This window comes from Diceros bicornis, chromosome 39, assembly GCF_020826845.1.
Source record: "Diceros bicornis minor isolate mBicDic1 chromosome 39, mDicBic1.mat.cur, whole genome shotgun sequence".
Classification (NCBI taxonomy): Eukaryota; Metazoa; Chordata; class Mammalia; order Perissodactyla; family Rhinocerotidae; genus Diceros; species Diceros bicornis.
The window spans coordinates 24,603,087-24,628,651 of record NC_080778.1 but is presented as its reverse complement, the minus strand read 5'-3'; the positions used below and the strand labels follow the sequence as shown (position 1 = coordinate 24,628,651).

General features: G+C 41.6%; 1 protein-coding gene across 1 annotated transcript in view; it reads left to right on the top strand.

Annotated features, from left to right (window-relative positions):
- Positions 1-23,139, top strand: part of EPM2A (EPM2A glucan phosphatase, laforin) — an 83,687-nt gene extending 60,548 nt beyond the window's left edge. Inside the window, exons 3-4 of the mRNA XM_058534227.1 lie at positions 13,087-13,328; positions 20,756-23,139. Of these exons, the coding sequence (XP_058390210.1) occupies positions 13,087-13,328; positions 20,756-21,033 (520 nt within the window). The 3' untranslated portion in view covers positions 21,034-23,139. The remainder of the gene's footprint in view (positions 1-13,086; positions 13,329-20,755) is intronic.
- Positions 23,140-25,565: the final 2,426 nt, after the last annotated feature.

Genomic DNA, 25,565 nt, shown 5'->3' with positions numbered 1-25,565 from the left:
GGAAAGCAATAGTAATGGAGAACAGGGGACAGATTCTACAGCTATTTAGGGGATTTTTATATGACTGGGTTAATGGCTGTAGGGAGGAGAAGAGGGAAGAACTAAGGAAAGTTTCTTGGCTTAGGTGACTGGGCAGCTTGAGGCACAATTTATGGAGACTGTGAATGATAAAGGAGAATTAGGTTTGTGCGTAGGGAGCAAAGAGTGGAAGATGATTAAGGTGAATTCAGTGGACACTTATGGGACATTGAGTGGAGAATTCCAGTAGAGCCTTGAAGCCTGGGCTGGAGGCAATAGGTTTGGAATTTACCAGCATGTAGATGGCAGTTATAGATGGCGATGTGTATTAGGGAGATAGCTTAAAGTATATAAATTGTAGAGAGACTGGACTTTGGAACTCTGAGAAACACTTACACTTAAAGGGCTTATAGAGGACACAGAGTTTATGACGGAGACAGAAACATAATAGGAATAAACTAGGAGTATGTGCAGTAACGGAAGTGACCAATACGGTGCATGCGAGGGATGTAATTTGGGACAGAGATGGAAAGTGGACATTAAACTGTCTCTGTGAAATATCAGTTGTGCCAGATGACAGGTGTTGGGTCTCTGGCTGTGGACTGAATTCTCTTAACAGGAGTCTATGGATGGTTTATATTATTTAAGGGACAGATGATTTAGACATCAAATATGCTTCAAAAGTTTGAGATCCAAACATTTTTCCGCACCCTTAAGCCCAGTTATGAATGCAGAATAAGTTTTCTGAAAAATCTTGAAAATATCTAAGTACTTGCATAGCACAAGGTGGAGATGACGATGTCCTGAGCTATGAAACATGGAAGAGGCAATTTTAGCTTAAAAAATTTAAGACCAATTTTTACCAATTAAGCACTTCAATGAGTAGAAGCTAAGTGTGCTCAGTGGAATGGATGACCTTGAATAAAACTGGATTGTGAAAGTCTTGCCAGAATGAATTAACTGCCTACAAGAGCACCATATAACTGAATGCACTGTCATGTTGATTAGGGTTATTTGAGGTTTACCAATTTAAATATGAAAGTTTTAGTTTGGGTATGAATGGGACTTAGTTCTTCTTGTGAGAGTTGTATTGGAATACATATCTGACTGTTTATTTAAGATCTTTCCCAGTTAGGAATAACATAATTGGGCTCTTTTCCCATATCTATAGATCCACAGGATCTGTGGATAACTTAAGAAAACAGAGACCTTTTTGATTTGCGCATCCTTAGGAGGGCTTATTGACTATCATGACGTCTCTCTGGACATCGTGAAATACATTCTGTGCGCCCTGACTCCAGGCTAAAAACTTCCCAGGGATTTTGTTGGTCCCAATATTACAGTATTTCTAGTTATGCATCTCTCTTCTGTCCATACCCTCTTAATTACTCACATCTCATAGGGGAGAGGAGGTGTTGATTCTTTGTCTCTCTGGAACCTTATCTAATTTCTGATACCTGTGACTACAACACTGCTAATTGCATCAGAGTTCTCAACCGTTTAAATTCTTTGGTGTCCCATAAATTTCAAGTCTTCTGTGTATTTTCCCTAATTTTCAGCATCCACGTGTTAAAAATCTCAAACTGCATTTTTTTTTTAATTTGAATTCTTTTTTTTTTTTATTGAGGTTTTAATGGTTTCTAACATTGTGAAATTTTGGGTTGTACATTTTTGTTTGTCCATCACCATATATATGACTCCCTTCACCCCTTGTGCCCACCCCTCACCCCCCACCCCTACTGCCCCTGGTAACCACAGTCCAGTTTTCTCTGTCCATGTGTTAGTTTATATTCCACATATGAGTGAGATCATACAGTGTTTGTCTTTCTCTTTCTGGCTTATTTCACTTAACATAATACGCTCCAGGCCCATCCATGTTGTTGCAAATGGGACGATTTTGTCTTTTTTTATGGCTGAGTAGTATTCCATTGTATATATATACCACATTTTCTTAATCCAATCATCTGTCGAGGGACACTTAGGTTGCTTCCACTTCTTGGCTATGGTGAATAATGCTGCAATGAACATAGGGGTGCATAAGCCTCTTTGGATTGTTGCTTTCAGGTGTGTTGGATAGATTCCCAGTAGTGGGATGGCTGGATCATAGGGCATCTCTATTTTTAATTCTTTGAGGAATCTCCATACCGTTTTCCATAGAGGCTGCACCAGTTTGCATTTCCACCAGCTGTGTATGAGGGTTCCTGTTCCTCCACATCCTCTCCAACATTTGTTGTTTTTTGTCTTGGTGATTATAGCCATTCTAACGGGCGTGAGGTGGTATCTTAGTGTTGTTTTGATTTGCATTTCTCTGATGATTAGTGATGTTGAGCATCTTTTCATGTGCCTATTGGCCATCTGTATATCTTCCTTGGAGAAGTGTCTGTTCATTTCCTCTGCCCATTTTTTGATCGGGTTGTTTGTTTTTTTGTTGTTCAATTGTGTGAGTTCTTTATATATTATGGAGATCAACCCCTTGTCAGATGTGTGTTTTGCAAATATTCTCTCCCAGCTGGTGGGTTGTCTGTTCATCTTGATTCTGGTTTCATTTGTCTTATAAAACCTCTTTAATCTGATAAAGTCCCACTTGTTTATTTTTTCTTTAGTCAAACTGCATTTTTTTAATATGACACAAAAGGGAATTTTAGATTCCTATCAAGAGTCCAATGAGCACTGTACATAAGGAGAAAAGAGGAATGTTTTAGAACCAAGGAAGGCCATTATATAAACACAGCCATTTGGCTTCCTGCAGATTCTTCACTGGGAAATTGAGAAAGACGGCTAAAGAGATTGTAAAATTCTCTCTAATTAATAGACTTTAAAAAATAGCGAGCCTCTCTGTGTGGTTAACATTAGGCCTCTCATATTAGCATCAACGATAGAGATAAAATGTTTGTCTTTTTGTCCGCTCTGGCAGGAGGATCTTCTTTCATTTACTTCTCCATGTGCCTGAGCATTAGGAATTGTATTGAACTATTTTGATGTATAATAATAGTATTTAGGTCAAATATTATTATTAGAGTACTCCTTGCTACTCAAAGTGTGTTCCAAGGACTAGCCGCATTGGTATTGCAGGGAAGCTTGTGAAAAAGCAGAATCTCAGCCCCCAGTCAGGATTTGCTGCATCACTATCTGCATCTTAACACCATCCCCAGACAATTTGTCTGCACATTAATATTGAGAAGCACTGGTCTAAGTGAATAATAACCATACAACTATCCCAAATGATTTTTTTGTCAAGAAAATAAGGAAAATACCTATTGTGGCTCAAAGTGCTTAATAGTATCCCTTTTCATACCAGAAAATTGTATTTCCATAAATCAAATGATTAATTGGCAATGACAAAGAGTTAACATAAAAGAAAAAGAAAAGTCATGATTTTTTTTCATTTACCAACTGTCTTATTTTCTAAATTTATTTTGTTCTAGAGCTGAAATAAAGACTTACGGTTACAAAGAATAAAATTTTAAAATATCTCTTTGGTGAATTGTTTAAATGAATAAATCAGTTCCATTGTGTACCACTTTGTCGACAATGGACGATTCCTCGATATGAATTAAATCTAATTGACGGGCAACATATCCTGTGTACAAAGTTCTCACATCAATAAAAACCCTACCTTATTAACATTTCCATAATAGAAATAAAGATTTAAGTGGAAACTGAAAGGAAGTTTGACTAGTTTGATATCATCAAGACTTTACGCATATGACTGCCATTAGCATGATGCCTAGCAAATAAAATGTCGGTTAATCTGAAGTTTGTGAAAATAAGCTAAGTAAAGTAACTTAGAGTAAAGAAACTTAGAGGGATAAGCTTCATTGAGGGCAGACCTAGTTAAGAAATTGTAATAATACCACAGTGGTAACCTTGGGGTCCTTTTTGAATCTTCTCTTTCCCTCAACCCTTTGATCCAGTTAATGTGCAAGTTCTGTTGATTCCACTGCTAAAGTACATCTTGGTTAATCCACTTCTCTCTCTCTGCACCACTAACTGTATTCCAAGCCATCACTGTCTAAAAAGTCTTCCCTCTTCCTCCTGACAGCCAGAGTCACCTTTTAAAAACTATAAAATAAGTCCATATCATTCCTCTACTTAAAAATCCTTCATTGTTTTTTCATTGCTTTTATATTATCATACAAATTCCCTAGCACATCGATAAGGCCTGGCATGGTCTTCCCAATCTATTTCACGCACCTACTCCACGTCTCTAGGTTTCTCTCAGTTCCTAGAGTCTACCTACCTCACTCTTTCTCACCATAAGAATGTTGGATGTCTCCCTCCTTTTCCTACATCAGATCTCAGTTTTAATGTCACCTTTTCAGAGATGATCTTTCTGATTGTCTTATCTGAAGTCTAGCTCCTCTGTGGTTCTCTATTCTTAACTCGTTGTTTATGTCTTCAATAGCACATTACAAATTAATTTTTTAAATTTTTCACATTTTGTATTGCCTGCTTTCCTCAAAAAAGGTAGGCTCATATGAGAGCATACCTTGACTGTCTTGCTCACTGTTCACTGTTGAGTGCCTGACAAAAAGCCAGCATCATTACATATTTGATGAATAGACAGAATGACTTTAAAACAAATACAAAAAACTTTCACATGTTTAATTTTTTATTACTTCCTTGATCTTCTGTGGTTCCTAATTCATTATGCAAGTGATTAATTTTAAACGAATCCTTTCAAGTTCATTATGTGAAAAAATATTAAACATGACATTTTACTCTTTCAAGGAATGCTCAGCATTGGAAACAAAAGTAACAGGCCAAGAAGATATTTTAATGGAACGTTTTGTTGAAATTTGTATTAAGGTAACCAATTGAGGCTGCTAGCCTAGTTGTTTGTCTCAGTCTTTGTGTTAACTTGTGATTGACTTTAAGAACATAAAGTTTGCACTCCCACCAGCAGTGTATGAGAGTTCCCTTCTCTCCACATCCTCTCCAACACATGTTGTTTCCTGTCTTGTTAATTATAGCCATTCTGATGGGTTGTAATTAGTATTTTGGTGGTGAACATGATGTAATCTATGCAGAAATAGAAGTACAATGATGTACACCTGAAATTTTTACAATGTTATAAACCAATGTTACTGCAATAAACAAAAAATTAAAAAAAAAATGCATGCTTGCAAAACAATGGCAGTGAAAAAAAAAAAAAGAACATAAAGCGTGCTAGTTGCCTTATTTACCACTATAATCTATCAATAGGGCATATAAACCAAATTTCAGTGCAACAAATTTGCATAAAGGAGGCTAAACTCTTTGGGACTAAGAGTCTTAAGAAGTTATGAGTCTGAGACGCTGTGCCCTTATACCTTTCAGGTGATTCTCCATTGAGGTCCGTTCTCTGAAAGCTAAGCAAACAGGCCTAAGACTCCACTGTGTTTATCAAAACTAGACACCTCAGAACTTTAGAATTGAGTTATTAAATCAAGAAAGAAGCCAGTAGTCCAGCCAGGGCCCTATTGATTTCTTCCGCCATGTTGGACGCGCTCAGGTGATGAAGGAAATGAGTGAAGGAGGGAGGGTGGGTAGTATTGTGTACAAGAGAACAATTTGGGCACCAAAATCAGAAGTAAGTTGTATTTGTAGAATTCCAACATCAGGATGAAAGGTGAAAAATATTAAAATGCTTTAAGTGCACTTGATGTATGAATATTTAAAGAGTCTGGGTGATTGAATGCATATATTTTACCTCTGAATGTTTAGATCTTGTATTTATTTCCTGGGGCTGCCATAACAACATACCACAAACCAGGTGGTTTAAACAATAGAAATTTCTTGTCTCACGGTGCTAGAGGCTAACAGTCTGAGATCAATGTGTCTGCAGGGTTGACTCCTTCTGAGGGCTGTGAGGGAAGGATCTGTTCCAGGCCTCTTTCTTTGCCATTAGATAGCCATCTTCTTTATCTTCACATCGTCTTCTCTTTGTATATGTCTGTGTCCAAATTTCCCCTTCATATAAGGATACACGTCGTACTGGTTTAGAGCCCACCATAATGGCTTCATTTTAACTTGCTTACCTCCATAGAGAGCCTATCTTTGAATAAGATTGCATTCTGAGGTGCTGGGAATTAGGATTTCAACACAGGAATTTTGGGGAAACACAATTCAACCCATAACAGACCTTCATAATTAATTTAATTATATGGCATTTTATAATATGGAAAACAAAAGGCCCTATGTTAAAAATATTTGTTCACGTGGCTATAAATTACATAGCACATCCAAAAAGATGTAGGAAGCTAACTGTACTTAATTTAGAAATTAACATGTGCTCTATATACACTATGGTCTTTGACTCATAGGCAAACTATAATAAAACTATTTTTTAATAAAGAAGTTAATTAGTATCACTCTCTAAATTGGAATGTGTCTTTGAGCAGTTATTCAACCTTAACTGGAGTCTGTCACAAGTACCCTTTTGGGTAGAAGTTTGGCATTAATAACTTAACGCTTGACACCAGAGGACAAATTTTCAGCAGAAGGAGCTATATGTGCTAATGAAGCTTGGAACTTACTGGGGGTTGATTTTAATGTTTCTCATGCTTTCCCACTAATGAGATATAAATTACAGGACCGAGAGACTTTTTTTCCCTACTCATTATTTAAAAGCCAGATCACATTTTAATTTCACATCGAATTGCCCATAAAATATTAAATAGGGTAAATGCAGCACAATTATCCAACTTAGGAAATGTGCTAATCTTTTTTTGCTCCTAAATTCTTAGCTGGATTTTGCAAAGAACCTCAGTGAAATCCGTTTTCTCTGTCTTTGAAATGGGCCTGTGTTTGTATGGCTAGGAGAGGGCACTCCAATTCAATAGTTGTGATCTTTGGGTGTGATAAGAAGTAAACAAAAGCCTAGTACATATGTCGATCCCATCATGCCTGTGGTTTTCCTAACGTTTTTTGTTCTATGGATAAAAAGTAATGCTAATTTTCACCTTCAGGAAAAGGTCATTCTGCCATTTCTCGTGGCATTAGTGATCGAACCTGTAATGGGGAGTCCATATAACTGTCTCATTTGCTGATGTCTCCTGTCTTTTCCACATTTTCCCCTCCTGTCAATACCCCGTGGTGGTTTTTGCAAAGCGCGTGGATGCTCATCCTGTCTGGTGTACTTGTTATTGCCAGTGAGGCTTCCTTTGACTAACATCCGAGATGGACCAAGTGGACTCTGATTCATATTTTCCAGTAGGCACTGTCCCACAGGCCCCGGCCTCACGGGTAGAGCAAACATGTAGTGTTGTGATGTGATTACCGGGAACCACAAATCCAGATTCCCTCAGATGAATGACATTGATTTTGATTCGCAGTCCAAGAAAGTAAGGTTCCAGAATGTCAGCCGTCCATTTATTTCCTCTGCTCTTTAGCTAATGTGTAATATTAGTAGGATGAATTTTATTTACATCCAATCTTGTTGAATCATAGTGGCAATAGTCAAAACCTAAGTTAATAAAATCATTTTCTACAAAAGTACATTTTTCTTTTGGTGAGGAAGATCAGCCCTGAGCTAACATCCATTGCCAATCCTCCTCTTTTCGCTGAGGGATATCGGCCCTGGGCTAACATCCGTGCCTATCTTCCTCTACTTTTTATGGGACGCCAGCACAGCATGGCTTGATAAGTAGTGTGTAGGTCCACGCCCGGGATCCGAACCCGTGAACCCTGGGACACCGAAGCGGAGCGTGCAAACTTAACCACTATGCCACCGGGTGGGCCCCTACAAAAGTATATTTTTAATGAATATAACTATATTAAATATTTGTCATGACTCAGAAGTAGATTTACTTTTGACTTTTTAGAAGATGCTATGCATTAAACGCATGGACACACATTCTCCTAACAGATAGTTTCCCATTCCTCACTTTCTGTCCAGGAATCATTTGCAGTCTTGAAACTATTTTTTGGAGAAAGGTAAGGACTTAACTTTATAGGTACATGTGTAGAGCTGAGCAAGTTTCTATGTCTTCTCATCTCCATATATTTTTACTACTATTAAAAGGTGTTGAGATCTATATGCTAAGCTGCTGCCGCATGTTTATTGGGATCGTCCAAGCTAGTGGTTCTGGAATCTAGCTGCATAATATATATAATCTTGTTAATTTCAAAAAGCAAAAAACAATCCACAGAATCATAGGTTTCACTCCAGAGCCACTTTATGAGTGTCTCTGGAATAGATCCTGGTAATAAAAGTTTTTATAAAAGCACCTCATGTGACCTGAATGCAAAGCCAGGCTTGGAAACTTCTGTTCTGGGTTGACTGAGTGTCAGTACCCACTTGGTACAGTGATTTCTCTTTGACCTTTCAAATATTCTTTAATGGAGCTGCTAGAAATCTGATATAACTCATGATCGATAGTGAACTATTCATAAAATAATTCTCTGCAAGTTTTACAGTGTCATTTACAATACGTTGTAAGCTATATTTTTTATTTCATTATTATATCTTTGAAGTTTGGTATATCTTGCATTAAAACTACCTTTACAGAGGATTTTTATTCTCTAAATCCCATATTTCAACAAGCTTCTTTTCACCTTAAAAAAAATCTTGATTTTTACAATTGTTTAAAGTATCATTGACACCAAAAGGTTAAAACTAAGATGAGATGAGTAAAAATTGATTTTTAATGGTGTCCAATCATTTTTGTTTTGAATGGATAAGTAGAAGTTTAATTACTGTATAGAGAGTACACGATGCATCTTGTTACTTTCAGTGTATCACGGAACTAGAGATATATTACCCACCATTAGAGACAGCAAACTGAAATAGGATGCCTATAAAGGGCACTTTAGCTGTCTGATTAAGCAGAATCCATTGATTTGTGTGTTTCCGACAAGCTCAGTGTTGGTGTCCACATCCCATGTAATGGTTCAGTACAATTTACTTTAAAACTTTAATTCTCTCTCCAATACAGTGCTTATTTTCAGAATTTATCTTTATTTATCTGTCTCCTAGGTTCAGAACATCTTGCTTAAGAAATCAGGAATTATTTTTTACTCATTTCTTAAATATGGACTCGAACTTCTAGCATTTCTAGAAGAATTAATTATATTATCAAAAAGTTGGAAATTACTGATTCAGAAACTGATGTTTATATGTGTGTGAGAATGTATGGGTGTGTGTTTCAAGGGCTTATTCCCATTAGAAACTTGTTTTGGAAATATGTATGTTTAGGTGCCAACTTTGGACTTTATCTTTGGCTTGTTTTGAGTTTCCTGAAGCTCCCAGTTAGTTTAAACACATTTGAAGGGCAGCGCTGAAGGAGATGATGGACTAACACCTTTCTTGGCAACACAGTGTGATTCTATATACTGACTCTGGTTTGGGATTCTGATTTCTTATTTTGTAGGCTCAGAGGTCCTGATTTACCCTTTGTATATCTCTGTGAACTATTCTTTGTCTTTATGCCAGTCTTGTGTGCCAACCACTTTATTTTGGCATTTATTTACTAGCCAAATACTAAGTGCTACCCACTCAAAGAGTACAATATTCAAGAGAACTCTGCGTAACATTTGGAATTTAGCTTGCCTGTCATGAATATGTGTTTTAATATTTTACCAGTCCACTTCAAGATTTTGCCAATAAAAGTCTCTTGTTGTCCAAAAGGTTATATTTCTTGGTTATATAACAGGTGTCCACTTCCCTCGTTTTTTAGCTTAAGATACTTTTAGTTTGCTGAGTTAAACCCCGAAGTATAGGTATGAGAGCCCAACACGACGTTCACTAGGCATCCATCAGGTTACCGGAGGAGGAATCTTTAAGGGATAATGGAAGGAGGGATGGAATATTCAGATAGACGTAGGTTCCTGCTCTCACTCAACAGCCAGAGGGAACAGGCGATGATCAGGTGTTGTGAAGTTTCCATTCCTGTGAAGACAGGACACACAGATAATGTTCTGGTCAAGCACGTCTCTTGGGCACTCTAAAAGTGTCCCTGCTGATGGTCTTTCTCTCAGTCCACTGGGCCCAATGGGCTATCTGAGAATTCTTTGGGATCAGGAATAAGGTGAAAAGGCCTTGGTTCCGGAGTCTCTCTTCACAACACCGTTATGTCTTTCCTGGATTTCTAACTTTTCTCTTTATTTTAAATTTTATTGCCTTCATTTTTTCCATAATAATCCTCAATAATTCACAAGGAAATTCTTGATAACCCATTAGACTTAGAACCCAAGCAGCAATAGAAAATTGGTTAATCCTCTCCTGGAGAGTAAGTAGGATTCAAGCTTTAGAAAGACGATGCTAGATCCAGTGAGCTGTTTTCATTGAGGATGAGTAATACCTACATTTGGGGATTAGTCAATTGGCTTCTTCTGTCAACATCAGCAATGACAACAACAACAGCCAAAAGGAAAAAAACAAAACACAAAACCAAGGTAGATTTCATATAAAAACATAGGGCAAGTATTCTATACTCTGCAGCATTCACATGAAGGATACACAGAACAATGAAAATATATCTGAATAGTCATTACAATACAAAATAAATTACTAAAACAAGTAAAATAAAGTCAGTCATATTCAAATACTTTATTTAATTGTATGTATTCTGTACAAAATGCCTGTGAATTAGTTACTTTTAGACCCATTTTAAGGATGAGCACACCAAAGGCTTAGAGATGATCAATAACTTGGCGTCATGTCAGATAATTATTACCAAGTGCTTTTTAAAATATCGTGCTAGAATTGGCACTTGAGCCTAGTTTTTCTGGCTTGTGTTTAATGCCTTTTTCCTTATACCATACTGAAAGTGTTACAGTGCTGTTCAACTGTCTGGTATTACGCTTTTGCTTCATCTCTAGGTCTCTCTTTATGTACATACATATTTTAAAATATGACATGGAATATCATATTATCATCAGAACCACACAACCAACGAGCCACAAACTCTGTGTCAGATATGCTGGTCTTACTCCTGCTCACATTCCTTTCTTCCTACAAATAAGAAGGAGTTCTACTCCACTTTCATTCCCCTAAAGCAAGACCTCTTAACCTTGGCATGATTGACATTTTGGACTTGATAATTCTTTGTTGTGGGGAGCTGTCCTGTGCATTGTAGGATGCTGAGCAACATCCCTGGTCTCAATCAACCAGATGCCAATAGCACCACCCAGTGTGACAATCAAAAATGTCTCCATAATCATTGCCAGATATCCCCTCAGAAGCAAATCTGTTCCCAGCTGAGAATGACTGCTCTAAGCTCAATATGAAAGTAACTAAGTAAAAGTGTAGATCCTCTGCTCCATTTCTTTCCTGCACATTACAGACTTCAAGCAATTAATTATTTAAGCATTGTATCAGTGGGAATAAGTCAGGATATGCTGTGTGATAACAAATAATGCCAGAATTGGTTGAAGACACAAGCCAGCAGCTCTCCAGCGTGGCTGTCCTGGCTGAGATAGCCACACATTCCAGGTTCCTTCAATCTTCTAGCAGCTCACCGTCCATGTATGCTTTCATGATCATTGCAGCAGGGGAAGAGAGCGTGTAGGGAATCACGCATAAGGTCTTGAATGTGTCCCTCTGGAAGTGACACATGCCACTCCAGCTCCCATTTGATTGACAAAAGCAAGTCATATGGCCATGGCTAACTTTGAGGCAGAGAGGAATTTGGTCCTCCATGCTTGCAAGGGGATACTGGGAATCCTGATGAGCATCAGTGATGCCCGCCATCATTATCTGATGACTGTTGTCTGAATACCCACTAATGAACCTAGTAAAGGGCTAGGTGACATAATTCAAGTGAAGTTTGAAATAAACTATCTACACATTAGTTCTGGAGAGAATGTACATGTGTGAAGTAATTAGTGAACAAGACAATATATACCATATATAATAGGTTATAATAATTTGCATTAAACTTATATATTAATTTGGAAAATATATACATTTTTATGATGTTTACAGTTTATGATTTTAAGTCTTCCAATTAAAGAGCATTGTATGTCTCTCTATCTGTTGGGTTTTTTTTTAATGTCTTCTAATAAAATTTCGTAGTTCTTTCTGGTTAAATGTATTTCTAGATGTTTTATAATTTTGTTATTACTTTTGAAAGAGATTTCCCCTTCAATAGAGATAAAAAGGTAAATAGGAAAGTAGGTAGGTAGATAGACAGATAGATAGGCAGGCAGACAGGCAGACAGAAAAGAGAGAGAAAAGCTGTTTGAAGGCCGGTAGAGAGAAAAGCTGTTTGATTTTTGTGTATTTTCCCTGATCCAGATATCTTAATCTTAATACTTTAAATACTTTGCATAGTGTTTGTAGTTGAATCTCTTAGGGATGTGGTTCTCAGTATTTGGCCCCTGAACTAGCAGCCTCGGTGTTACCCGGGAACTTGTTAGAAATCCGATCTTTGGACACTCAATCCACACCTGCTGACTCAGAAACTCTGAGGGTGGGGCCCAGCCTTAGGGAAATTTCGATATTGAGTCATACTTAAAAAAATAGTGATATTGTTTTCTCATTTTTACTGATAGTTATACGTATTCTTTTCATCTAATAGTATTAGATGAAACATATAGAACAATGTTGGGTGCTAATGGAAATAATCTTTACTTTGATTTTATTTAAAAGAAGGTTGTTGTTTGTTAGTTTCCGGTATTCAGCATGTTTAAAGGTCTCATACTATTTGAAATTTTTATCTAGATTTTTAAACAGGAATGATCATTGAATTTTAGCAAATGTTTTCCAGAATTTATTGATATAATCATAGGAATTTTGCCTGTAATTTGTTAGTGTTTGAAATATGTTGATTGGTTTCGTAATGTTGAACCACGTGTACATTCATGGAATAAGTATAACTTGGTGGACTTATTTTAATATATTGCTAGATTTGGTTTGCTAATGCCTATTTCCTGGTATTCTAGGTAATTGAATTATTTGTTTCCCCCAAAACAAAGCCAATATTTTTTTCTTTCGATAATAATATTGATTCACATATTTTAATAGTTTTTTCCCGTGCCAGATTTAAAGGTTAATTGCATTTTAATGCTACCTCTTTTCTGCAGCTCCTCAGACGTCAAATCATAAGAACAAGAGTAATAGTTGACTCTGTATGTTCTCATTAGAATTCTACCGAATATCTGGCTGGGTAGCTGCCCTCGCCAAGTGGAGCACGTAACCATCAAACTGAAGCATGAATTGGGGATTACAGCCGTAATGAATTTCCAGACAGAATGGGATATTGTACAGAACTCTGCAGGCTGTAACCGCTACCCAGAACCCATGACCCCAGACACAATGATTAAATTATACAAGGAAGAAGGCTTGGCCTACATCTGGATGCCGACCCCAGACATGAGCACCGAGGGTAAGCGTCACGAGAGTCTTGCTGGCTGCTTGTTGAATGTGGCTCAGAGAAGCCCTGTTGTCTGTCTGCCTGCCTATCTATCTATCTATGTACGTTATCTATCTATCCATCTACCTACCTTTCTATCTATATTGAATGACCTAAATATGAATGATAGAAATGGAATAAACATAAGGTTTTAGGATTAACATACTTATATATTGACACCTTGGCTAAGATTCCGTTTAGCATGGGTCCTTTGATTTGTGTACTCATTAAACATATATTTATTGTGTATCTACCCTGCGTGTGGCATTAGGCTGCTGATGGGAATACAACGGTGAAGAAAAGCAGGCACAACTCTGTCCTCGTGGAACTTATGGTCCTATAGGGAAGACAAGCGTGAATCTAATGACTACAAATGGAAACGTAAAACTACGATGAGTTTTTTTGTTAGAAAGATTCGGAGATATTGCTCTGAGAGCATACACAGGCGAATCAGACCTACAAAGGGGGATCAGGGAAGTTTTCTTGGGAAGTAGTGTTTGAGCTGAGATCTGAAGAGTGGACTGGGGAGGGGTGAGGTAGGAAGGAGGCTCCCTGGCAGACGGAGCAGCTGGAGAAGAATCCCTGTGCTGGAGAGCCTAGTGTTGCAGGAACTGGAAGAAGGCAGTGTGGCTGCAGGTCAGAGAACAAGGGAAGAGGTCTTGCCAGATTTGTGCCACAATGAGGACTTTAGACTCTATCCTAAAGTGGTGAGAAGCAGTTGAAAGGGCAGGAGGCTGACAGATGCTAGAATAACCATTTTTTCTCTCTGAAAGCACGCTTTGATTGCAGTGTAGAGAATGGGTTGGAGGTGGATCCAGAGTGGATCTGGGTGCCCCAGTTAGGAGGTTACTGCAGCAGATAAAATGAGGTAGTGAGAGAGAGAACGCAGCCGGGCAGCATGGCCACAGCGAGGCTCCGTTTATGGTGTAAGTACTGGCTGAGCATGTCTTTGTGAAGAGGGAATCACGGTGTGACATGGGCGCTGCGGGGAAACGGAGACAAACAAGGCATAGTTTTGATCTAATGGTAAGAGGCAGTAAGGCGAGTTGAAAACTAATTACAGCACAGAGAAGACTGTGACGAGAGGAATGACTCATGCGCTCTAGGAGGGTTATGTGAGGGGGAGAACTCTCTATGGAGGAGCACAGGGAGGCTACGGGAGTGTCATGGCATGTGAGGTGGGCATGACAGGTTGATGTGGAGGGAGGAAGGGCGTTCCCAGTGGAAGAAGCAGCATAGGCCAAGGCACAGACGCCTGAGATTTTAGAGGAGTGATCTGTGTTTCAGCCTGGTTGTAGAATACGGGTCTTGTAGAAAAATGGAGGTATCTGAAGCCAAGAGAACCGAGTTACACTACTAGTATCAACCAGAGGTCAGCAGGGGGCAGCAGAGAGATATGGAAATGGCCCAGACTAAGGGAGTTTGGTGAACTATTCTGGGGGAAAGAAGGAAGGCAGTGATGCCTAAAGAGGAATCGTTTCTATCATCAGCCCTCTTCCTCCCAAAGTGCAATATGTGTCCCTCTTCCAAGCAGTTTCATGCATTAACTCATTTAATTCTCACAACAAGTCTCCGGGCAGATGTAGTTATCTCCATTTTGCAGAGGAAGAGACTGAAGTACCAAAAAGTTAAGGAGCCTGGCCAAGGTCATATCATAGAAAGAGACACAGCCCGGATTTCAACGTAGGCAGTCTGACTCATAACATTGCTCCAGACACCAACTGCGAAGCTCTGCATGCACCCATGGACTCTTCATGCACATTCTACAGGTCCCCACACCTTCAGTCCCTCATATTCATGATCAGCTGGAGTCCGGCAAAGTCAGGAGTTGCCGGGAGGCAGCTTGTCTCCCCAGAGTCGATGGTCCACGCTCTGGGTGGGGACGGAAGACCTGGAGAATCTCAGGGAGCCTGGAGCTCGGTCACCTTGGCTCTTTAAGAATCTCCAGTGGTCCTCCTGGCCGGGCTGGACCCTTTGTGGGTCTGTGCCTGAACTGAGCTATACCTGGGGAGGAGGTATAATTTTTGTTCCCCTAGACCAGGGTAGTTTGGTTATTCCTCTTGGTAACGCTGATCCACATAAGCTTGATTTAGCCCTAAGAGCTCTGTCTTTTTTCAAGGAAGAAAAAAACTCTTTATTTGCACAGAAGAGCATTGTTGGAACGTAGGTCCTATTTGTCCCATCCAGCCTCTTTCCCTGGTTTCAAAACAGACAAGGTTGTGAGGACAGTGTGCCTGCAGCTTCCAGAGAACATTCTGATTTTCGCTTCTTTGATTCTGATTTTATAGCATTGTGATCCCACTGGAGTGTTAAAAGCTCAGAGAAGTTGAACTAACCATGGCACGCATCCCATTCCACCCCATGCACTGATTACCTGAATGCCCTGCTGACTAATAGGTAATTTTCTTGATAGTTTGGGGGTGTGCAGCAGCTGAGGGAAAATTCTATCCCCAAAGGCCCGCTGTAGTTGTATTAAAACCTCCTTTGGGGTCAGAGTCACCGGGTCCCAGTCATAACGGTGGAGCATGTTCCACACTGAGTCAGTTCAGCAAAATGAATGACAGCAAAAAGAAAGCTCTCACTTGGAAAAGGCCAAACCCTAGGAGTAAATAAAGGGCTTCTTGGGCGCAGCATAACCTGAGGGAGTGATCAACGGGTTAACCACCGTTCCTGAGCCACCGGGGAATCTCTGACCAAGAGATCAATCTATGTGGCTCACAATATGAGCACAATGAACATCTAGATTAATTCAGCGGAATATTTTTAGAACTCTGGAGAAAAATCCATCTGGAAGTGTTTTGAGCTGCAGCATAATGCTGTCAGATAAAGTCTGAGAAAGAAGACGGTTTGTTAGGCCCGACTGTCACCACTGGTTGTCACAGACCAGTTACAATCAATTGTGCTATCAATTGTGTTTATTCTATACATTTTGTCATATGCAGAGGAGTTGTTTAGGTTTCTTTTTTTCTTTCTTTTTTTAATTTTGGCTTGTGCCTTTCACCTGAAAAACGAAAAGCTCCCAAATCTAGTGCTTACCTGAAAAAAAACCAACTCTGCTCATTAAAATTCAGTTTTCCTTCACATAGGAAGGACTCAGATTGTGTTTTGACCTCGTGGGTGCAGTGCTGTCGATAACAAATGGTCTGCCCTTGCAGATGAGTCAATGTGCTGCCCGAGTCCTCAGCTACCCCTGCATTGTCACAGTCCCAGTTCTTTCTCTGAGTCACTTCAGCTCTGCTGTGACGCAAAGACTCTGACCTTGGAGCCACCACACCTGGGCGTGAGCCTTGGAGCCACCACGTAGCTGTGTGACGTGGGGCAGGCTGGTTCCTGCATTTGGAAAACAGAGAAAATAATTTCTGCCTTACAGGATTATAACAATAGAATAAGACGATTGATATGAAAGTGCGCGGAAAACCACAACATTGGGACTATGTTGTTAGTCCCAAGTCCTTACATTTCTACCAAAGGATGTGATAGAGAACGTGGACCTTATCTATATTACATTGCAAAGGTGGAGAAGAAGATGTGCTCAAATAAAATAATAATATATTCAGCCATAAATCTGCCCCTGGAGTAAGGAAGGAAAGGGGTGTGTGTGTGATGGAAAGGCTGAAAGTTGCACCAGGAATGATTTCTTCCAGCATCAGCCTTAGGTAAAGTGTTACCTTCAGGGCCCATTTCAGGCCCTAACGTCTCAAGCTGCCCCACCCGACGTTTCTCCTTCGTCCCCCCTTTGCTTGCTCACTGCATGCTTTCAGGGAGCTTTTAATCATTCCAGAGTTGGATTAGCCTGGAGGAAGTGTGGACCAGAAACTGGATTCAAGGGGTCTAGTAGTGTCTCAGACCAAATCGGTATTATGGGGTTTTGTTTTATTTTGTTTTTATTCATGCACTTAACAAATGTGTATTGAGCATCTACTGAGAGCCAAGGCCTATTTTCAACTCCAAAGGAAGAATCACAGATGGAGGAGTGTTTTGTTGGACCTGCACAGGGTTTAACATTTTCAACTTCATTGCCAAATTTAAATTTGGAATATTTTACATCAAAATTCTGGATTTCTGTCTTGCCTTGAGGTATTATCGTTTTTAAGAATGGAAACTTTTTATCATATTAAATTCTATATGGTGCCTAAATATGAGAAACATAGAAATGAAGGGGCTCTGGTCGACACTGGCTTTATTGTGTGAGCCCTGATCCTGGCGACCCTCTTTTTATTCCTTGGTGGTTTACGTATTGGTTCAGGCTCCCTGGAGTGGGTTTTCAAGCAGAGGGACACGGGCCCATTGGGCACAGAGAGCCTGTCTAGGGTCGGGGCAGAGGTGCTAAGCCCAGGCAGGATGTTACTTGAGACAGGGTGAGAGCCACAGCGTGACCAGTAAGTGGGGTGCAGAGACCGAGTGAGAGTTCAGACTGACAGCATGAGGGCCAGCAAGTGCCCCTGACCAGGCCGGGGCTAGGGAGGGACAGTACTACAGTGTTAGGATCAGAGGCGTTGGAATCTGGCTGGCTGGGTTTGAGCGGCCACTGGGGAATAACCCGGGCCAGCCTCTGAGCCTCAGCTCCCTCAGGTATAAACTGAGGATAAGAACAGTCCCACCTCGTAGTTGTTAAGGTGTGGTTGTAAACGAGCTGTTGCATGCACAGTGCTAGAACAGCGCTTGGCAGGTGGAAAGGGCTCAGCACGTGCTTGCAGCCCTCCGAGCGGGGTGATTGGCCGTCCCTGGAGGTCAAAGTGAACGACGCTGCAGCTGAGGCCAGGCTGAGACGAGTGGGCATCCTGGCCCGGCTACTGCTCTGGTGCCCCCTTTTATTATTTATTTCCTCTTTATGTTATTTCAGTATTTGTGGGACAGTTCTTAAGTGGGGCGGCTGAGTGATTCCAGGTGAAGATCACTGGTGAGTGAACCTGTGTTCAAGCTGGGAGCCTTCCATAACTTCCCCGGAGAGCTGACATCCACCTTCCGAGATTAAGGGTCTGAGATCATAGAACTCAAACTAACACATATGCCTTTTCAACTTCTGAACTGTGTGCGTGCCTCTTGAAGAGTCTTTTGCAGATCAAGAGGAAAGGAGGAGATGTTGCATCACTTGGGCCATTTGAGGCAGACACCTCCTCAGGCACCTCTGGCCAGAGACCAGGTGGGGGAAGGAATCCTGCTGGTCCACGGAAGCCCTGGCTCAGGCGGGCCGGCTGCACTGATTTGTGCAAAAGCTGAGCGCCAGGGGCTGGGCTCTGACTGAGCTGCACGAGGCCACCGTGGGCTAGTCTTGCGGGCATTTGATGAAAACCCATGTTAAAAATATTTCTGCTTATTTCCTGGCGAGGTATGTGGTCGCTGGAGAGGCAGCTGTTAACAGGGAACTTGTCAAGTGACGCCAGCTGTGGCAGGAGCAGGATGAACCTGAGCTTCCCGGATCCATCCATGGGAGTTCCCTTCCCAGCCAGTAATAAGCCTCTAACACCCCCTCAGAGGAACAGAATCCCGCACTGCCCTGCACTGGGTAGGCCTCAGCCTTACCAGCAGGGCCGCTCAGACGTAGCTTGGAGGTTTTGCCTCCTCTGATCTCCAGCTCAAATGGTGGATCAGCTGCACAGTACTCTCCCTGAGGCGTGCAGTGAGGCGTCTCTCTGCTGCACCTTGCTACATCTCCCATGATATTTTACTGGCTCTAGGAGGGTGCCATGAGCAACAGATTGTATGGCAGGCCCACCTAGCTCCAACTTCAGAGCACCCCAAAACCGAGCATGGAGATGTAAATCAATTAAAAGTCTATGGCTCAGTTTGGACTCTGAGAAATCAAGCAACATGTAGGAGCTGATGCGTCTCAAATTAAGATGCCCTCAGAGATCAGGCAGGGCACAGGAGTGCGTGGCAATGGGCACTAGGGAGAGATGGAGCCTAAGGAACTGCAGGGTGTGCCCTGCCCAAGGGTTGCCAGTTAAAAACGTCCCTAAACTGCTGCGTGGGACCTGTAGCTTCAGATTCCTTAGGCAGACAGATTAACAGGGCACCAGCAGCAAAATTAGAATATTATCCTGGCTTCCATGTTGATTTTCTGCTCCTGTCTCAGAGTGGAGTGAACCTGGAGCTAAGGTAGCCCCCCTGGAAAGAGTGGTAATGGAGAAGTCCTTCAAGCCATTAGGGGGTCTTTGGTAACATCTATGCTTTTGCGGTGCTGAGACCTGATGGCGATGGTTGTGTTGCATTTTTAAAACAGGACCACCAAAGAGGGAAGTCTAAACTTACCCGAGTGGCTCTCCTGGGAGAATTCTAGTCCTCAGTGAAGATCTGCAGTGGAATCATTTGAGGGAGGGGCATCTCCCGCCTCTCCAGTCATCCCATGGGATGGCAACAGGAAGGCTGGACAGGGCTCTTCTGTGTGGCCCTTGGAGGGTCCTTCCAGGGCCATGGTGTCCCTGTGTGGTTGAAGACAGAGAGTAGCTAGGCATATCAAGTGAGAGGCACATAGTTTTAATCCAGGACCCTGTATACTTTCCCTCCTTCATCCCCTTTTGAGGTAATTTACACTGATCATCCTCCACTTCCCCCCCAAAATCGCTAAATATCTTTGCTCTGAGAACCCGTGGGCAGCAGAAACTACAGGCATCCAGGAGTTTGATGATTTTAGGGGGATCTCTGCCCGTAAGATGGGAGAGAGGGGCTAAGTCCAACAGGCCTCGGCAGAGCATTGCATATCCTCTGAGTGGGAGGAGGAGGAGACATTCGAATCATCTAATAGTCAAAGCAGTAGTCACAAAGCAGGAATAACTACAGTCACAATTGCCAGTAAAGAAAAAACTGAATCACTTTTAATGCTCACTGTATCATAAGGGAAGAAATGAATGATCGGGTATCCACATGTATCATTTAATGTTAGCCTTTCCATTGGACAGATGACCATGAGCATCTGCTGGGTGAGTAAGATTGACTCCTTTCACCAATATGGACTAATTCTGTATTTTACTTTACCTGAAAGATTTTTCTGGATTAAAGGAAATTCAGGTGACAGGACCTGTCATGTTCTCTTTGAAATCCTCTAAACCTCTGTCCAGTGTGTACAAACCATTCTGACAGATGTAAAAATGCATTCTTCTGATGATAGGCTGTAGTGAACTTTTCTTTGAAGGGAAGTTTGCACTGATGCAGAAGTCCCTCATACGAGCAGCAAAATCAGGTGAAAAGTTCAGAGCTGAGCCACTGCCTCTGGAGGGCACTTTCCATGTTATTATTAGCAGGTTTTTTATAGTGTCTCACCTTTTCCTCCTTTCCAACGACATGACGCAAGCTCTAATGTGCCCGCCTCTGCAGGGGTGACATGTGATTTTATGGGGTGCTGGAGGAGTTTGTATGGGGGTTTCTTTATTCATGTGTGTGCTGTGCTGTCTCCATCCCAGGCCGAGTACAGATGCTGCCCCAGGCGGTGTGCCTCCTCCACGCGCTGCTCGAGAACGGCCACACCGTGTACGTGCACTGCAACGCGGGCGTGGGCCGGTCCACGGCGGCCGTCTGCGGCTGGCTCCAGTACGTGCTGGGCTGGAGCCTGAGGAAGGTGCAGTATTTCCTCATGGCCAAAAGGCCCGTGGTGTACATCGATGAAGACGCCTTGGCCCGGGCAGAAGAAGATTTTTTTCAAAAATTTGGGAAGGTGCGTTCTTCCCTCTGCAGTGTGTAGCTGGCCGATCTGTCTCCCCTCCCTCGCCATTTCCTTAAAAAGCCTAGGGTGATGTTAGCCAAGTGGCCTAGAAACACAGCATCTCCTGGAACTGAAAAGACTGCCGACTTCTCCCCCAACCTGCCACATTTAGTCTGCGGCTGACTTGCTGTTCCCCTTTGATTGGGCTGTATCTTCTTTGAAATCTTTTACATAGGAAGCTGTGACTGACACAGGAGAAAAGGCCACAAGCGGCTGGCTGTGCAGTGTTGGTCTAGCATCAGACGGAAAGGTGACGTGTGGGGTTCCTGCTGCCTGCAGGCAGACCAGCCCTCTGCTTTACAGATGCTGCGTTAGCGGTGTTATGAATTCACGGCCGCGCTTTCTTGTTGCACTGTAGCGTGGCATGCGGAAGAAAAGATGGGGAGTTATGTAGACTTCATCACTTGTGTGTGTGCACATACACACACACACACACACACACACACACAGCTTTTCTAATGGACTGAAATGAAATTATAAAATGAGAGCTGGTCAGTTGCCAAAGAAGGGGAGAAGAGCGGAAGCCTGGATTATGACTAAATAAGAGCTCAACATGACCAAAAAGCAGTGGCTTTTTGCATCCTTCTCCACAGTTGTTCAAGTGTGTCCCAAGGCATCACCTTCCTTATCTACCCAACAACGCTGTGTGACAAGCAAAGTAGAGTTATTGTCTCTGTTTTAATTGATGCTCAATGAGCAGAGAGAGCTTGCCCAAGGTCTCATGGTTAGTCAGAGACGAGCTGGAATTTGTAACCCATGTTTATTTGACTCAGTGCTTTTTCAACACACCTTGTTGTTTTTCCAGCTTATTATAGTAAATTCAGTTCCTCTCTCTCAGAGTCAAGTCGATATTTCTGCAGCAGTTTCCACAGTGAGAAATGAACAGTGTTCTGATCAGTTGCTAAAGAATTTAGGAAAGTATTATATTTTGTACAGCCTAATGTAAAACATGGTGGGCTGTATCGAGGCCAAAGTGGCTTGAATCGTAGCTCATGGGAGGAGCTGTGTTATCAAAAGAGCTCAAAGAGCCCAAACCATAGATCATTGTCCCACGGCTTAGGAGCCATCCTGGTTCAGCCCTCAACTTAACACAATACACAGTCACTGTGCCTCCAGAATATGTAATTCACTACCCTAGATTCTACAGGAAATACCAAGATGAATGAGACTGTGCCTTCCAAAAGCTTATAGCCCAGACACAGCCCTGTGTTCAGTCCACTATAGTGCAGGCTTGAACTGTGGATGATACTAGAATGAGAGAAGGGGAAGCGACTTGTATCGTATGCCTCTTACGTGCTGAGTGCTTACAATCTGATCCAATTTAATCCTCACCGTACCCTACGGGGAAGGGTTCACGATCTCCAGGTATAGATGAAGAAACTAAGGCTCAGAGAAGTTAAGTCAACTGTCCAGGATCTCATGGTGAATAAATAGATGAAATGAGATACAAAGCAAGGTCTGTCTGACTCAAAGCCCATACTTTTTCTATTAAACTACAATGCTTGTATCTTTTTCTGCTGCTTCTTTCCTTCCATAAATATTTTTCAATAGATATGAGAGACTCTGATTTAGGAAGTAGGAGGGATAAAAAGGATGCAGGGTAAGTTCCAGTGGAGTTCAGAGGAGGGAGAGATGTTATAAGACTATAACTGTGGGACTCAGGGGAGACAGCATTGAGAAGGCTGGACAGGACACGTTTCTCCTATAATTTTACAAAATTAAATTCATAAGCCAGGATTGAATAATATGAGGTCCTGCTCCCTCACTAAAAATCACTGTTGTATTAAAGTAACCCATTTATAGTCATAATGTGTTGTGTAAAATTTAATTTTAAAAACAGAATATTTCTAATTACGTACATTTTTGTCTGTGTGAGTGTGTGAATTTCCTTAATGTCTAAAAAGTCCAGCTATGTAATTTCCACTACAGAAAGACCATTGTAGGTGGATTTGTCCCTTTTTGCTCTGATGGGCAAAATCAGTTTAGGGCCATTAAAGAATGTTCTGGAATAACCTCTCTTGCCCTCAATGAATGGGATGTCCAATGTATTTCAAAATCACCTGGAACTTTTGCTAAATAAAAGCTTTAAAAATAACCTCGGTGTGCAGGATTTCTTAAAATGTTATTAATTTAATCTCAAATCCAGAAGAACAAACTGTGTTTCTTCATTTGTAAAAGAGGCAGTCAATTGAGCTAAGTTTTTTTTTTTCTTGTCACTCTTACTTTCTCATTAGCTGATCAAAAGTGGCAGTTACAGGACAAAAATGAGGGCACCACAAAGAAATGAGGATGACAACCTCAAGTGTATGTCAGAAAAAATCAGAGCAGATATTGTGTCGTTAGCTCCTTGTCACTGGCATTAATAAAATTTCCCGGGCCGGCCCCGTGGCTTAGCGATTGGGTGTGCGCGCTCCGCTGCTGGTGGCCCGGGTTCGGATCCCGGGCGCTCACCGACGCACCGCTTCTCCGGCCATGCTGAGGCCGCGTCCCACATACAGTGGCTGGAAGGATGTGCAGCTATGACATACAACTATCTACTGGGGCTTTGGGGAAAAAAAAAAAAAAAAAAAATTTCCCAGCCATAGATTTCTCGAAGAATATCATAAGATCTCACACATGGTAAAGAAATGTCCAAACAAGGTTGCTTTCTTTTAGACTTGAAATATTGTCCCTTAATTATTTTGTGTGCCAACGTTAGGAAAAACATCTTAAAAAAGAACAACACAGACATGCTCTTCTCACCAACATTAAGGTGTGGGTGAAAACCACTTGGCTTGGCCAAAGAAATCCTGGTGAAAAAATGTGGTTAGGACTTTGGAAACTGTAAGGAAGTAATGAAAGGGAAGATTTGAAGACGAGTTAGATACGGAATGAGAACTTGCCACACGTGAAAGAAGACTGAATAGCTAAACAGAAACTCAGTTTGATCGCAAGTTAAAACTGAAAGTATCTTTAGAGATAATCTAGTTTAACGCCTTATTTTACAGAGGAGCAAACTAAGACCCAGAGACATCGGATGACTCTTCCCGTGGCAAAGAGTGTTAATTGAGGACCAGAGGAAAGGGATAAGCTAGGAAGACAGGACAGGAGATTCGTTACATTGTTGAGGAGTCCTAGAAAAATCCACGGGCATGAGAGAAGACAGTACTGTTAGTGGGAAGAATTGGTGGGAGGATTGATGGAAATTTGGAGCAAGTGGAAGAAACACAGCTGAAATGAGAAAAAGCAAAGAATAGCGATATTCCCAGAAGAGGAAAAAACAGTGCTTCCTTTTATAGACATACTGTTGGGAGACTTGAGAAGGAAGGTGTGCCTGTAGAAACAGAAGGTAAAGTTAAGGTTATGTTCCCAGGACAGATGCTCATGGTAAGTATCCCCTTACTTCTCGTTGGGCCTAGACTTCAGTAGGAAAAAGGACCAGCTAGATGTAACGTGCTGACCAAGTAGGGGGGTGGGATGTGCAGTGGCTGATTACCTGCTGGGAAAAAAAGAAAATCTGATAGAAGACGGGAGTAAGAATAAAGAGGAAAGGATTGATGAAGCTACCTCTTATTATGACAATAATAGTGGCAATAATAATAAAGGGACGAGGAAGAAGGGCAACAACTTCTTTCTTTCCTTCCCTAAACCGTTACTCCAAAAGCCTTTCCCAATTTGGTTAATGGAAACGTACTTCCGGCTGCTCAGGTTCTAAACCTCAGAGTCATTCTTAACCTCTCTTTCTTTCAAACATCACATTCAATCCATCAGGAAAATCTGTCACCTCTCCTGTGATAGATTCAGTTCTCCTGAAAATGTCTATAGACTAACTGGGTTTTACCTCCTCCACTGAACAACACTGGTCAGAGCCGACGTGATCTTTAGACTGGATTTCAGAAACAGCCTCCTAACTGGTCTCCCTGATTCTCTCCTTCCCTCTCCCCCAGCCCCTACCACTGTTAAATCTACTGTCACACAGCGGCCAGGGTGATCCTATAAAACTGCGTTTCACATCATGTCACTCCTGTGCTCAGAGCTTCCAATGACTTGCCATGTCCCTCAGGGTAAGAGCCACAGCCCTTCAAGGACCTGCACAAACTGGTCCCCTGTTAGGTCTCTGACCTGGTCTCCTGCAGCCTGCCACCTCTGCTCCAGCTGTGCTGCCCTCCCTCCTCTTTGAGTCTTCCAGGCAGGCTCCTCCTTCAGGGCACTTGGCACTTGCTGTTCCCTCTGCCTGGGATGCTCCTTTTCCAGGTAAGCACATGACTCACACCTCCTTCAACGATGCCTTTCTGGACCACCCTATTAAGAATTGCCGTACCCAACCCCAGCCCTCCCTAACCTCATTCTCTGCTTCATTTCTCTTCACGGAACTTATTAGTGGCCAATATATTCTTAATTAGCTTATTTGTTTTATTGTCTGCAGTTTTCACTATAATATAAACTTCATGAAGTCAAAATTTTATATCTGTTTTGTTTGGTGATGTACCTAGTGTGCCTATAACAGGGCCTGGAATGTAGTTCCATGAGTG